Source organism: Salvia miltiorrhiza, chromosome 4 (assembly GCF_028751815.1).
Source record: "Salvia miltiorrhiza cultivar Shanhuang (shh) chromosome 4, IMPLAD_Smil_shh, whole genome shotgun sequence".
Taxonomy (NCBI): domain Eukaryota; kingdom Viridiplantae; phylum Streptophyta; class Magnoliopsida; order Lamiales; family Lamiaceae; genus Salvia; species Salvia miltiorrhiza.
This window is the reverse complement of record NC_080390.1, coordinates 37,229,937-37,243,375: the sequence shown is the minus strand read 5'-3', so window position 1 is coordinate 37,243,375 and position 13,439 is coordinate 37,229,937. Positions and strand designations below refer to the sequence as shown.

Below are 13,439 nucleotides of genomic sequence, written 5' to 3'. Positions count from 1 at the left end.
ATTATTATTTAAAGTTGGGAAGTGAAACAATGAAGATTGAACTGTAGACACATAAAATGTGTACCATTTGGATATTATTGAAAAGTCTTAATAGTATGTAATTTTTCTTTTGTAATAACTGGGTAAAAGTCCCATTTTTAATAAGGCATACGTAAAAATTGAAAATACTCACTATTATAAAAATATGTAAAAATACCAACTTTTAAGTGAAGAAACAAACTAATGAGGCCTAATTCAAGTGACAAAGTTGAGATAGTCAAAGATTGGGTTCAATTTCGCCTGCGTGTGGGTAATTTTCTCACCTTTGTGTGGGTAGTGGTTCCGCCTGCATGCAGATAGTTTTCCCACCTTTGTATGGTGTAGATGTTTCATCTGCGTGCAGGTTGCTTATTTGATTATATAATAGATACCTCTTGTAAAATTCTTGGATGTAATAAAATTGTGTTTCGATGGTTAGGTGGAAAAAAAAAAGATCCGATAAAGTAATTTGTCATTCTTTCGTCCAATTTCGTAATACGAGGTATCAATCAATCTCTTTCAAATCTTAAAGGTTTTAAAGTGAAAACATAGAGTTGAGACACTTTTTGAAAAAAAAATCAAAATTAGAGATAAAACTATGATTAATCAATAATTTAATTAAGATGGAAGATAGGATGATTTAGTGATAAATTTGTTTCTTTAAAGGTAAATAGAAAATGTTATTCCATCGTCGATCTTAACATTTTAACGAAAATATCCATAGTAAAGATAATAACAAAATAGTATCTAATGTTGTAAAATATTCTTGTTGTGTCACATAAAAACTTTAGGTGCCTAATTTTTTAAATGTCTTGTTGGATCTTCATCGTGACATGCTGATGTGTGACATGTCAATTAAAATTTGAAAAAAAAAATTACAAACAAATGTCCAACTCACCCTCTCTCTCTCTCTTTAATTTCACATTTCTAACCATTGCTGCCGCGCCAGACCTAGCAGCCATTCTCTTCCGTCGGTCCACAAACCACTGAGAGATTCTTTTGTCAAGGTCACAGTGGAACATAATTCAAAAGGCTGCATCAATGACGATGGACAAGACTTTGAGCCATAGGCCAACCACCACTTCCTCGAGCATAATTTCATAGTGTGGGACAAAATCGATAAGAGCTCATTTAAGTAATAATTATCATTAATCTCACAAATTTCTGTTTTTATTTCTATCACATCGAAAAACCTAATTCTCACCTTGTTTATGTGGTAATGTAGGTTTGGGGACACCCAGTGGAAGCCCTCTTCGGCTCTATCGTAGTGAACAAAAAATTCCTCCCTCGCGGAGACAACAAATTAGTTAGTTTTTTTTAATGAATTTTATTACCAAGTGAAGCAGTGTAAGCAAAACTTTACAACCAACAATCCAACAAACTACGCAATTCTATCATCTACTCTAACCTCTATGACTTCAAATACTGCATCAATTTGTCATATTGATCCCTACTGTGGCAATGGATAATTGACACTGCCTTACCACTCTTTCCACTGTACTACTCTCATCACAAAGCTTTCTTCTATTTCTCTCTTTTCAAAGCCAATACACCACCGTGGATACAACCAATTTGTAAATGAACTATTTACCAGATTTGGTTGTGCACTGGGTCTTCATATATTCCAGCTCATCCTGCCATTCATATACCTAAGTATGAAACCCACACCAATCAGCAATCTGCCTCCACACCATCGAAGAGAAAGGGCACTTAAAGAACAAATGGTCATGGGACTCATTTTCTTGTAAACAGAGACAACATTTTTGCTCACATTGAACTCCAAACTTCTCCAAACGATCACAAGTAGACAATCTTTTCCTAATAGATAACCAAGTTATAAACATGAACTTCGGAGGACCAATGTTTCTTGTAATCATCATGTGCCATGACACTCTTGGAGCCTTTCCTTGCATTTCCAAATATAGCTTCCTGATGGAGAATTTAGCCTGAAACAAAGTATTAGAGCCAGAAGTATTCTTAAAGAAACGAGCAATAGAACTCAGGATTTTTTGAATTATCCATGAAGCTTGAGTTGGAATATGCATTGTATTGATGTTCTGACCTTTGATGTAATATCCATGGACCCATTTTATCCACATACAATCCTTCTTCTTAGCTAGGTTCCAAAGGAGCTTACTCACTGTAGCTTTATTCCATATTCTTATATCAGGGAGTAACTAACCTCCAGCTGTTTTACGGAGGCACATCTGCTCCCATGCTACCAATACTCTTTTTGTTGCACCTGATTTTCCAGTCCAGAGGAAGTTTCTACAAGCAGCCTGTATCAATTTTATAACTTTCTGAAGAAGGAGAAATATCTTACACCAATAAGTTTGTATGCCAAATAGCACTAACTTAATCAACTGAACCCTTCCAGCATAAGATAGTAACTTTGCAGACCAACAATCAATTCTAGTCAAGATTTTCTGGATCAGTGGTTGGCATTATACTACACTTAACTTTTTTGATGATAAAGGGACACCAAGATATTTAAAAGGCAACAAATTAGTTAGTTCATTATGTTGAATTTGTATATTGAAAGCAATACGTTTCATACTTGAATATAATTATATTGATTAATCATTTTTTGTTCTTATATCTCAAATGTTTACGGTTACATGTATACATCGTTTTATCTCATTATATAAGTAGATCATATGGTGTGTTGTAGATCACGAAACATCATATGATGGGATTAACCTTAATGAGATATAAATAATAAATCGCAATCAAAATAATTCGAGGACAAATTATTGGCTTAAGTTGCAACATAAAAAGTAAATGACGACTTATCTTGGTGATTCATATATGTTGATACATTTTACGTATTGAGGATCACGGTGAGTTGTGAAAAGAACTATAGATCCTGGTGACTGTCATTTACCCGTCTCAAACCAATTTGTGTATGATACTTGATAATTTCTATTAGAAAATTGTATCCGTTTAAGAATGATGATATCCCTTAGAGGAGATCAATAAGTCTATTATACTAATGTAGGTTAATTAAGTTCATGTACAATAATAATGTTGAGTGATACTCCCTCCATCCTAATTCAATAGGCCACATTTCTTTATTTAGATGTCTCAATTCAATAGGTCACTTCTCAAATGGAAAGTCAATACTTAACAAATAACCTTACATAACTCATTATTTAAACCATATGTTATTGTGACCCACACATAATTACCTCTCTTTTTATTTAAAAAAAAGAGTATCTTCATTTCTCTTTCCTACTTTTTTGATAAATATATCTTCAAAAAAAGTTATTTTCTCTCTCATGTTTTATTATAAATTATTTGTTTCTTAATATCCATGCCCAAGCCTTGTGGCCTATTAAATTGAGACAGAAGAAAGTATTACTTAAGGAATTAATAAAAGGTTAGTTAATTTAACCTTATCAGTAATTTTAATTAATTAATTAATGGATATCTATAATCTTAAATATAGAGATTAGACAAGTCTAATACAAGTCCTGATTCAAACCACAAATAAAAGGGTAAGTTAGTATTAGTTCTCTAATGAAATGAATTAATATTTATTAATTTATTTATTTCATAGGTTGGACATAAGAAATCAATTAATATTAAGGCCCGTCTTTATTGATTATATTTAATTCTTGGATTGGCCCAAATAATCCAAACTTGGTAGATTTTTTTCTCTTTAGTCTATTTATTATTGTTGAAAAATTTGTATACATATTTTGATTTGATACAAAAATCTCTTCCTGATGATTATATATCAAGGTTGTATCTTGTAGATTGCAGTTCAACTCTTAGGGAATTTGTTTTTTGTGTTTACTGGACTCAGCCTGAAGGATCAGCAGATGTGTTCTACTTATAGTGCATGAAGTTCTAATTCCATAAGAGTAGAAGACTCACTGAACTTTAAAAATATTAGTTGAATTGATATAAACTGATACACAACGACTTAAGGACGTTGATGGAACCCTAACTGATAAATATGCCACATCAACCCTAAGTTAACATAATTAAAGCGAAGTCAACCTGCGAGCTACATCAGATAAATGACAGATATTTAATGCAAAATATATGGAATTTAATGAAGATCCCGTCAAATCTGGAGTAATAACACATGAAGTACGAGGATTTCACAGGATGTTGGGACCTACCTCGTACGAATTTGCGGAATCTCAAAAAACGTTATTCATTGGGTCAAACAAGAAGATTTCAATGTATATGCAACCGACGATTTGAAGTTGTTCTCTCCAGCTGAACTAATTCATCTTTAGTGTATAAATACCCGCTACGTCCAGCGAAGGAACTACCAAAAGCACTGTGCATTTGAAATCATAAAACAATCAAGCTCTATTTCTTGTTCTCAAGAACTCAACACATTTCTGAATAAGGGAATTCTACGACTGTTTAAGTATTGTCTTTTGGGATTTTCAGATATGATCTTCAAGAGATTTCCTACAAACATTATCTTAGTGTCCATGTGATTTACATTCTTAATCCTAAGTTTAGATTCGTACATACTGAAAATTTCATTATATTTTTCACTTTAACAGTGTGTTCATAAGTTGAAAAAACAACCCTTCAAATACTCACCCGTTGTAAAAAATAAGTGCTAGTTGTTAGAAGATAGTCATCAAGTAAGCTACTAATCAGTAGTCTGAAAAACTGAAATTGTAATCTGTAGTGGGCAAAATTCGTCAACTTGGCTCAAGTCCAATTAACATTCCAAGCTGGACCAATGAGCTAAACAGCCCGGCCAGTCCAGCCCGACAAACTTCGAACCAACTCAGATCAATAACGGGGCTGACCCAATTACTTAAGAAAACTTGTTCGCCCAGCCTGATAAGTCAAGTTATATTTATCTCGAGATCAACCTGGACCGACCCAGGTTGACTATCCCACTTCAAGTCCAACTCGTCTAAACAGTCAAGTTAAATAATTCCCACTCAGTCTAAGCCCATCAGGATAGCTCGCCAACCTGACACAATCCTAAAAAGCCCAATTAGTCAAACAGATCAACACATCCGTCACAAAGGGTGCCATCAACCCAGCTGTCAAACCCTAAAGACGTCTCCCAGTCGTCAAACCCTAAAAAACGTCGTCCACCAAGCTGACGCAATGAAGAGGGTAAATCTTTATAATCCCGTCCAAATCGCAACAACCTGGGAGATAGGGGTTTAGATGAGGCCGGTCTGTAGAAACCCTAACGGTTGGCCGCCCTCTATATAAACAGCCCGACTAGATCACAAAAGGGGACACGAAAAATCCTTCTTGCTCTCTACTCTGCAACCACACATATTGCTTTTCCCAATCGAAAATAGCCATCTTGGCCTATCTCCGCCTCTCACCTTCCATTATCACAACCCGCCGTCACCGTTTTCACCCTTCGACGCCACCGACACCTTGGAATAACCACTCATTCCAACTTATCTTTCTCTCTTATTCCATTTCATTTATCATTTCGCTTTACTATTCCGTTACTGACTTGAGCGTCGGAGGCTCTACAGTCGACACCCCCTCCCGGTGCTCAACTTAGAGTTCTTACGTGTTCTTGTGTTGACAGGTTGCTAGTGCCCAATCGATCCGGACGTGCTGACGTCATCTTCAATTGTAGATTTTAGCCTCTACATAATCGAAAGCAATCGAGGTCACAGCCGCGTAACTCATAGATTAATTTAAGGAAACTGACTGATCATCTGACTTTCAGCTCTAAAATAAGGAATTTGAAGTTAGTGGATTCGCCTGTAACTCAGGCATGTGGACATAGGAGGATTTCTTTAAACCACGTTAAATTGTTTATTATTATTATTATTATTATTATTATTATTATTATTATTATTATTATTATAAATTTCATCTATTAATTAAGAATAAACTAAAAAGTAATATTTTAAAATATTTCCTATTTTCGTGTTAGAAGTTGTTCTATATTAATAGATGATGCGCTGAAAGACTGTCGCTTACCTTGCAATGTACTCCTCCATCTCCATCTCTCCCAGACATGATCTGTGATTGATCGCCATTCGCCACCTTCCACTGCCGCATACCCCAACCACTCTGTGCTCATATGCATTATCCCAATACCATTAACACCGCCCTACAACCACCATTCCCCACACCAAACTCAACTCACCAAACAATCCAATGGTGGAAACGGTCGGGCAGCCCAACGCCGTCCACCACCGCTCTTGGATCCCCTCCGCCGTCACTTTCCTCTCCACCCACAAGACCCTCATCACCTTTTTCTGGATGGTCTTCTTCTTCACCCTCTTTTACTGGCAGCGGGACACCACGCCCGCCGCCGCCGCTGTCTTCATTTTCCGTCGGCCATTTCCGCTTCCACGCGAGCTCCCGAAGCTCCGACCTTCGGTGTATAACCTTACCGACTTTGGAGGGGTGGGGGACGGGGTGACGCTCAACACGGCGGCGTTTGAGGGGGCGGTGAGGGCGATCTCGAAGCTCGGGAGAAGCGGCGGCGGCCAGCTCAATGTGCCGCCAGGGAACTGGCTGACGGCTCCTTTCAATCTCACCAGTCATATGACTCTCTTTCTCGCTGAAGGTGCTGTTATTCTTGGAATTGATGTGAGTTCATCATTTATTTTTTTTGCCATTTCATCGATTTCCATCTTTGACATTATGAATTCATTTTTCTGTTAATTGGTTGGAATAATAGTTAGTTTCTAGGGTTATTATGCTTACATGAAACCATTTTTGCTCAATTTTTCTGCAGTTAGCTGAAATTCTTGACAGCTAACAATTTGACTATGTACACTCCCTTATTCCAAAATTAGGTTAATATTCTCGCTTGAGTTACTTATAACAACAATTTACATACATTTGACATAATGTAGGAGGGCTGTAGTTTAACACATTTCTGTTGGAATTTTGTTTGCAAAACAATGGTCTGTAACTTGGCAGATTTATGATGCAAATGACTTTTGTAGCAGTAATAACATGTACACAGGATAAATAAAAGTTATTTAAATTCATCTCTTTGTAATAGAATCAAATCCATCCTGTTATGTTCATAAGCTTTGCTGCGCTTGCCATTGGACATCTTACAAATACTTGTAATAGAATCAAATACTTTGCTGCGCTTGCCATTGAACAAAGAAAGGGGGATCCATTAGGAATTTGATTTGCGTGTTGAATGATTTAAATGACTTTTTCCCTTAGAACAGTTCAAATGCTTACTGGAATACATTCTGTTAAAATTTGGATTTGAAAATTTTGAGTTAAACTATGTTTCACACAATAAAAGATAGCCTTTCCTCTTCATATTTCTTGTTCAGTGATAACATCACACCATCAATAAATTTTGTGAAAAATATTTGTCCACTTAAAACCTTTGAAGTTTCTGAAACAATCTGGTTTAGGTATAATTGTTTTCTCTCTGAAACATGTTCCTGAATTATACAACAAGATTCAAAATGGCTATCTGAAAACAGAAGCCTGGGTTTGCTGATGGATTGTTGCAACTGAAGATTGGTAAGTTTAACAGCCCATTGCATGCAGGATATGAGCAATAGGTAGAAAGCTACCATGTACAGCCCTTACTCTTAAGATGAGGAATAAAGGATATTTAGTTATGATACAAACACATTTTATTGCCTAGTCATATGATCAGATTTAAGACTCCATATAAAGCCTTCAAATTAATCGTATATTCACCAATTTTCAATCACAATCACGAATACCTGAACTCCAGTGGACTAGTTGTTTTATACTTAAGGACTCATATCACCTTCAACAACTGGAAATTTTCTCTCTGCTTGCTGGTTTCCATGCATCAACCTGCAAGTGCTATTATTATGGCGTGGTTTGCTGCAGTAGTCATCAAGATTTGTCTTTATCAACTTTGACTGATACGGAAAATCTTGTCTACCAACATAAGTTGGGTGGCAAACAGCTTGGACGACAAGCGATTGCTATATGCTTCCTATTGGTCATAATTTATCTTCTTATTTATTTATATTCTGACTAAAGAGAGAGGATGCTACCCTTCAATCCTTCACTTGATTGAGCTCCTGATGGACATAAGAAAAAGAGTATCAAGATCGCCTAGGTAATGCCTACAAAAGGAAAAAGACAAAAGAACCAAAAATGTCTCCATCTTTAATTATTATTAGTAGAGAAGGAATTTCTATGGGAGAAACACGCGGAAAGTCTTTCTGTTCTCATATTAAATGAAAAAAGTACAAGTTTATACATGATCTCACATTAGTGAAAGGAATAAATCCACAGAATGATATATAATCCTAACACTCCTATACAGATTGGTCTTGGAATTAGTTGACCTTCGTAAGTTACAATGATTTACTTCCAGTCAGCCCAAAATAATAGTATACATTACAACGAAGATTTATTCTTTTGCTTTGCTGCAAAAAGATTTGAAGTTCCCAATTGCTTTTTCTTGACTGATTTTGTCTAAGATTGACCGTGAGAACTGATCATTAACTATGGCATAATGCCGTATAAGATTGACATAGCAGTGCTGATATAGCTGAAAATATTACCTCACCAAAGATTGTATTGTAGAAAGGACATATCTGGGGCTGGAGTAACTTTGTTTGGGTACTGATATTACCTGCTTTCTTTGAAACAGCTATATATCATGCTTACAAGACATGGCTGCTTGAGAATTAAATGAACCGCGTAAGCCTCGATATTTGTAATTGTTGAAAATTCATTATTCATTTCTTTGTTTTTCATCTTAATGTTGGATAGGATGAGAAGTACTGGCCTCTAATGCCTCCACTGCCTTCTTATGGATATGGAAGAGAGCATCCAGGACCAAGATATGGAAGTTTAATCCATGGACAAAATCTCAGAGATGTTGTAATTACAGGTTTGCTTTTAAATAAACTCACTGTCACTTTTTCTAGAGTTTTTGAGTGTTTCACAGAAGTTATAAGGCTGAGAATTTAAATCTGAGTCAACTGATCTTTTGGTAACTAGTAAGATTGTGAATAGGAGAGTACGAATTCATCCATCGTGTTTTTCAGAAAGAATTGGGAATGAAGAATTGCAAGTAAATGCACTATGCATCTCTTTGTCAAGAATAAGGTCTTCAGTGTTCTTTTTGCTGTGTCAAATGTGTCCACATCATATTGATTTATTTCTCCGTAGTCCGTAGAATATTTCTAGCTTTCTGAGGATCTTGAGGTTGCATGGAGTAGTTTTCCCCAAGGTTCACAAGCACATACTAGTTGTCGGTATGCATTTGTAAATCGAGCAAGGACTTTTGGTAAAATTGAAAGTTCTGAGCTAAAGGGATGGGGAGGACCCAGGTCTAATAAAACTATTAAGGTTAATAATAACTTCCTTAACTCCTCATTCTATTCCTCAAAATGTGAAGGTTGTTTTATTTGAAGCTGTATATTTCTGAAAAGAATAAAAAAAGAATTATTATGTTGGGTTAATTGCTAAAAAAATTACCCACTTTGACTTGATTTTGGTTTTAGACAAGTCTTATGAATTGTTGCTATAGTAACACCGCTTCTAGATTTGTCATAGTCTAGACTCATAAAAAATTATTCACGACCAGTAAAAATGATGTGGTGTGAATTTTTTAGTATTTTTTTTAATGGTGCCCTAGTTTGTGAAACAAATTTCCTGCCAACATGGAATAAAGCATGCCCAAGTCACTTCTTCGGCCTTCGAAAATTTTTGAACATCTCTATTTTGCTACGAATTGAAAAATGATGCTATTATTGAAATAATTTATAAATTAGTCTAAAACCAAAATCAGGTTAAATTTGATGCTTTTTTAGCAATTAACCCTATTATTTTTGTACATGAAGTTCCTATAATAAGATAACTGTTGAGGATAGAGTCTATCGTTGGTGGTTGAAGGCATGCCTTTAACAGTGCTGAAGACCATTGCCAATTCTTCTAACGTTGTTATTTTATTCTTTGTTTAGATGTTATTTTACTATGGTAGTTGTTATTAGTGATTGGGTCTATGGGCTTCTTTCATGAGCTTTGTATGTGCTAATGAATAAAAGAGGTCTTCTCATCTGGGAACATGTGTGACGTGTCTAGGATTTCTGTTCGATCAATTGTGGTGGTTAATGCTTGGCAAAAGAGTTCTCTTCTGATTTTGTAGTTTCTTTGAGACACTTGTTATTAGTGATCATTCTTCTTGGCTTATTGTTTATTTGAACTGTTGTTTCTCTGGACTCTAAAACTTAAACCTACAAAGGTACTCTACTACTCCTGTGGTGATTGTAGAATTACCTCTATCAGAATAGACTGAGTTGTTTATAAATATATTATTTTTGGCCTATTATTTATTAACATCCACTTCTATTTCACCTCAATTAATCTTTGGCCTATATTTACATTTCTGTGTAATTTATATTCAGCTATGCACATCCACAGTCTTATCATTGAGACCGCATTTCTACACTCTGTGCTTTATTTTTCTGTTTCCTACAAAGACACCCATGTTCTTCTTCACAGTCCTTTTGGTTGTGCATATGGCCCTGTTATGAACTAAAGGAAAATTTGTAACTTATTTGAACTTTGTTGTTTGATGGAATCTGTTTGAACTGTCCTGTGTAGCTCCTTATGTCTGCTCAGATTATTCTATAGCAAATGTTTACGTAGAAGTTATTATACTGTTAATTCGAATATCTGCTTGTGTTATCTGTATTAGGGCATAATGGCACCATTAATGGCCAGGGTCAAACATGGTGGAAAAAGTATCGCCGGAAGCTTCTTAATCATACCAGAGGACCACTTGTGCAGATTATGTGGTCCACTGATATTTTGATATCTAATATAACGTTACGCGATTCTCCTTTCTGGACTCTTCATCCATATGACTGCAAGAATGTGACTATAAATAATGTGACAATCCTGGCACCCATCTTTGAAGCTCCAAATACTGATGGCATAGATCCTGGTAAACTTACTTCAACAATTTTTTCTTCTATTTTGAAATGTACATTGAGTTGCATATAGTTGGTATAGAATGTCGTAACTCATTGAACTTCTTGTTGATTTGTGACAATGATAATCATATTTCTAGATATAAGATCACATAACTTTGACTTAACGAGGTGTTTGAGGTTTAGAGGTCAAAATCTTATGATAGACGGAGAAGATAACAAATAATCAATGTTGATTTTTTGCCTATCTGAACTATATGATTATATCTCTACTCTGGAACGCTTTATGCAAGAATCAGTTCTTCTGATTGTTCAAGTGGGTTGATTTGACTTGGGACAACAGATTCATGTGAAGATATGGTTATTGAGAACTGTTACATTAGTGTCGGGGATGATGGTGTTGCCATAAAAAGCGGTTGGGATCAGTACGGCATCACTTATGGGCGTCCTTCGACGAACATAACCATTCGGAACCTTGTCATTCGTTCCATGGTCAGGTAAAACAATTTCTTTTCCAAATATTTTCTGGACATTCTTGTTAGTTTGTGTCCCCAACTTTCAGCATTTTCCAAAAAAGTCCCCAACTTATGCCTTCACTTCAAAAACCCTCAATTTTGGAAAAAAATTGATTTATGTCCAGCCTTACAGTATCCAGTAATGGATGGGCCGTCTAACTAGAATTTGCATTATTTAATACTCCCTCTGTGCCATAAGAGTCTGCATGATTGTTGGTGGCACGAGTTTTAATAAATGTTAGGTGTGTGTCTTTGGAGTGGAGAAAGGGTGTTCCACTTTATTGTAAAATAGGGGTAAGAAATAAGGAGTTTGTGGCGGGGTAGTGTCGAAAAATGGCACCGAAATGGAAAAAAAGTGCACATTCTTATGGGACGAAGGGAGTATAAAATTGTGAAAATAATCTTAAACCCTAAGAATCCACCTAAGAACCCGGCAAGGTAGCTCATTTTCATTGCTAGATTCTAGATAAATAAAATAAAAAAATCCAAAGTTGAGGGTTTTCGAAGTGAAAACGCAAGTTGAAGAAATATTTTGGAAAAGGTTGGAAGTTCAAGACACAAACTACGACCACTCTCCTTGTTACTAGGATAATCTGCATCTAAGTTCAGATAGATCCATGTGATATACATCAGAGGATTCTAAATGGAATACTTTCGTGAATGACAGCGCTGGTGTATCAATAGGCAGTGAGATGTCGGGTGGCGTGTCGAACATCACCATTGAGAACGTCCATGTGTGGAGCTCAAGGCGTGGCGTACGGATCAAAACAGCTCCCGGGAGAGGAGGATACATCAGGAACATATCATACAGGAACCTGACATTTGACAACGTTCGTGTGGGGGTTGTGATCAAGACAGATTACAACGAACATCCGGACGAGGAGTTCGACAGGGATGCGGCTCCGGTGGTAGAGGGCATAAGCTACACTTCGGTGCATGGCGAAGGGGTGCGCGTGCCGGTTCGTATCCACGGAAGCAAGGAGATCCCTCTAAGAAATGTGAGCTTCAGGGACATGTCGGTAGGAATAACCTACAAAAAGAAGCACATATTTCAGTGCTCGTTTGTGCAAGGACGTGTTGTAGGAACAGTGTTTCCTGCTCCTTGTGACAACCTGGATGTGTATGACGAGGGAGGCCACCTGATTAGACGATCGCCCTCCCAGAATGTATCAGATATTGATTATGATTTCTAAGAATTGTTTCATGTTTCTGCCCAATTCTGAAGATGGGAACCTCTTCATTTTCTATCTCATGCTCGTTTACATTCCCCTGTTGTATATACGAAATACTTAATCTGATTATACTTAGTTGATACTACATTTTAACATTGCTAATCAAGCTACGCTCAAACTTTCTACTCTCTCGCTCATCTTTTTTCTCTTTTGTTCCTTTTTTTGGTGTCAAAAAAATTCTCTTTATTTAATATTGTTAATTTATATATAAAAAAAAAATTGTAATCGAGATTTTTTTTATGAGTACTAGGTAAACTCTTATTTTTATGAATTAGCCTTTAAACTAGTATGAAAAGTAAATCACAATTAAAAAAATTAGGTGAATAGAATCAAATCTATAGTGACATCAGTGGAATTCGAATCTAAGTTTTTTTGCGTTGTAATTTGGAACCACGCTGAAACTCAGGAGTCTTGTAATTTGGAAAGCTAAATGCATCACTTTGACATTATTAGCTTTTGTGTGTCTCAGTGATCATACATAGGAGATGTTTAGATTATTGGATAAACTGAATCATTATGGGAACACTACTATTTCCCACGTGGTTCAATTCCAAATAGTCTTGGAATCATTGTCTAGTGAATATATTGATCTGATTATTCGTGTCAAGGCCAATTACAAGTCCTTCAACCTTCACAAGTTGTGGACAGAAATTGTAAGGGAAAATGTCATGTTACACATTAAACTTCAAGTTATACCTGATGCCATGTTCTCTACATCGAAAGATGAGAAGATGGAAGTCTTGTGCAAGGTAAACAAGAAGAGTAGTGAGAGCAAGAATTAACGTGTTATTGATGTGACAAAA

General features: G+C 36.0%; 1 protein-coding gene across 1 annotated transcript; it reads left to right on the top strand.

Moving 5' to 3' along the window:
• The first annotated feature begins 5,917 nt into the window (after positions 1-5,917).
• Positions 5,918-12,621, top strand: LOC131021439 (probable polygalacturonase). Its single transcript, XM_057950624.1, has 5 exons — positions 5,918-6,576; positions 8,722-8,842; positions 10,655-10,903; positions 11,233-11,386; positions 12,072-12,621. The coding sequence occupies exons 1-5, from the start codon at positions 6,139-6,141 to the stop codon at positions 12,595-12,597; spliced, it is 1,488 nt and encodes a 495-aa protein (XP_057806607.1). The 5' UTR covers positions 5,918-6,138; the 3' UTR covers positions 12,598-12,621.
• The last annotated feature ends 818 nt before the right edge of the window (positions 12,622-13,439 follow it).

What these genes read in the sequence shown, in the direction of transcription:
- LOC131021439 (XM_057950624.1), top strand. Translation starts at nt 6,139, where the DNA reads ATGGTGGAAACGGTCGGGCAGCCCAACGCCGTCCACCACCGCTCTTGG. An exon ending in CTGTTATTCTTGGAATTGAT is followed by an intron (nt 6,577 to 8,721) that starts GTGAGTTCATCA and finishes AATGTTGGATAG; the next exon opens with GATGAGAAGTACTGGCCTCT. An exon ending in TACTGATGGCATAGATCCTG is followed by an intron (nt 10,904 to 11,232) that starts GTAAACTTACTT and finishes TTGGGACAACAG; the next exon opens with ATTCATGTGAAGATATGGTT.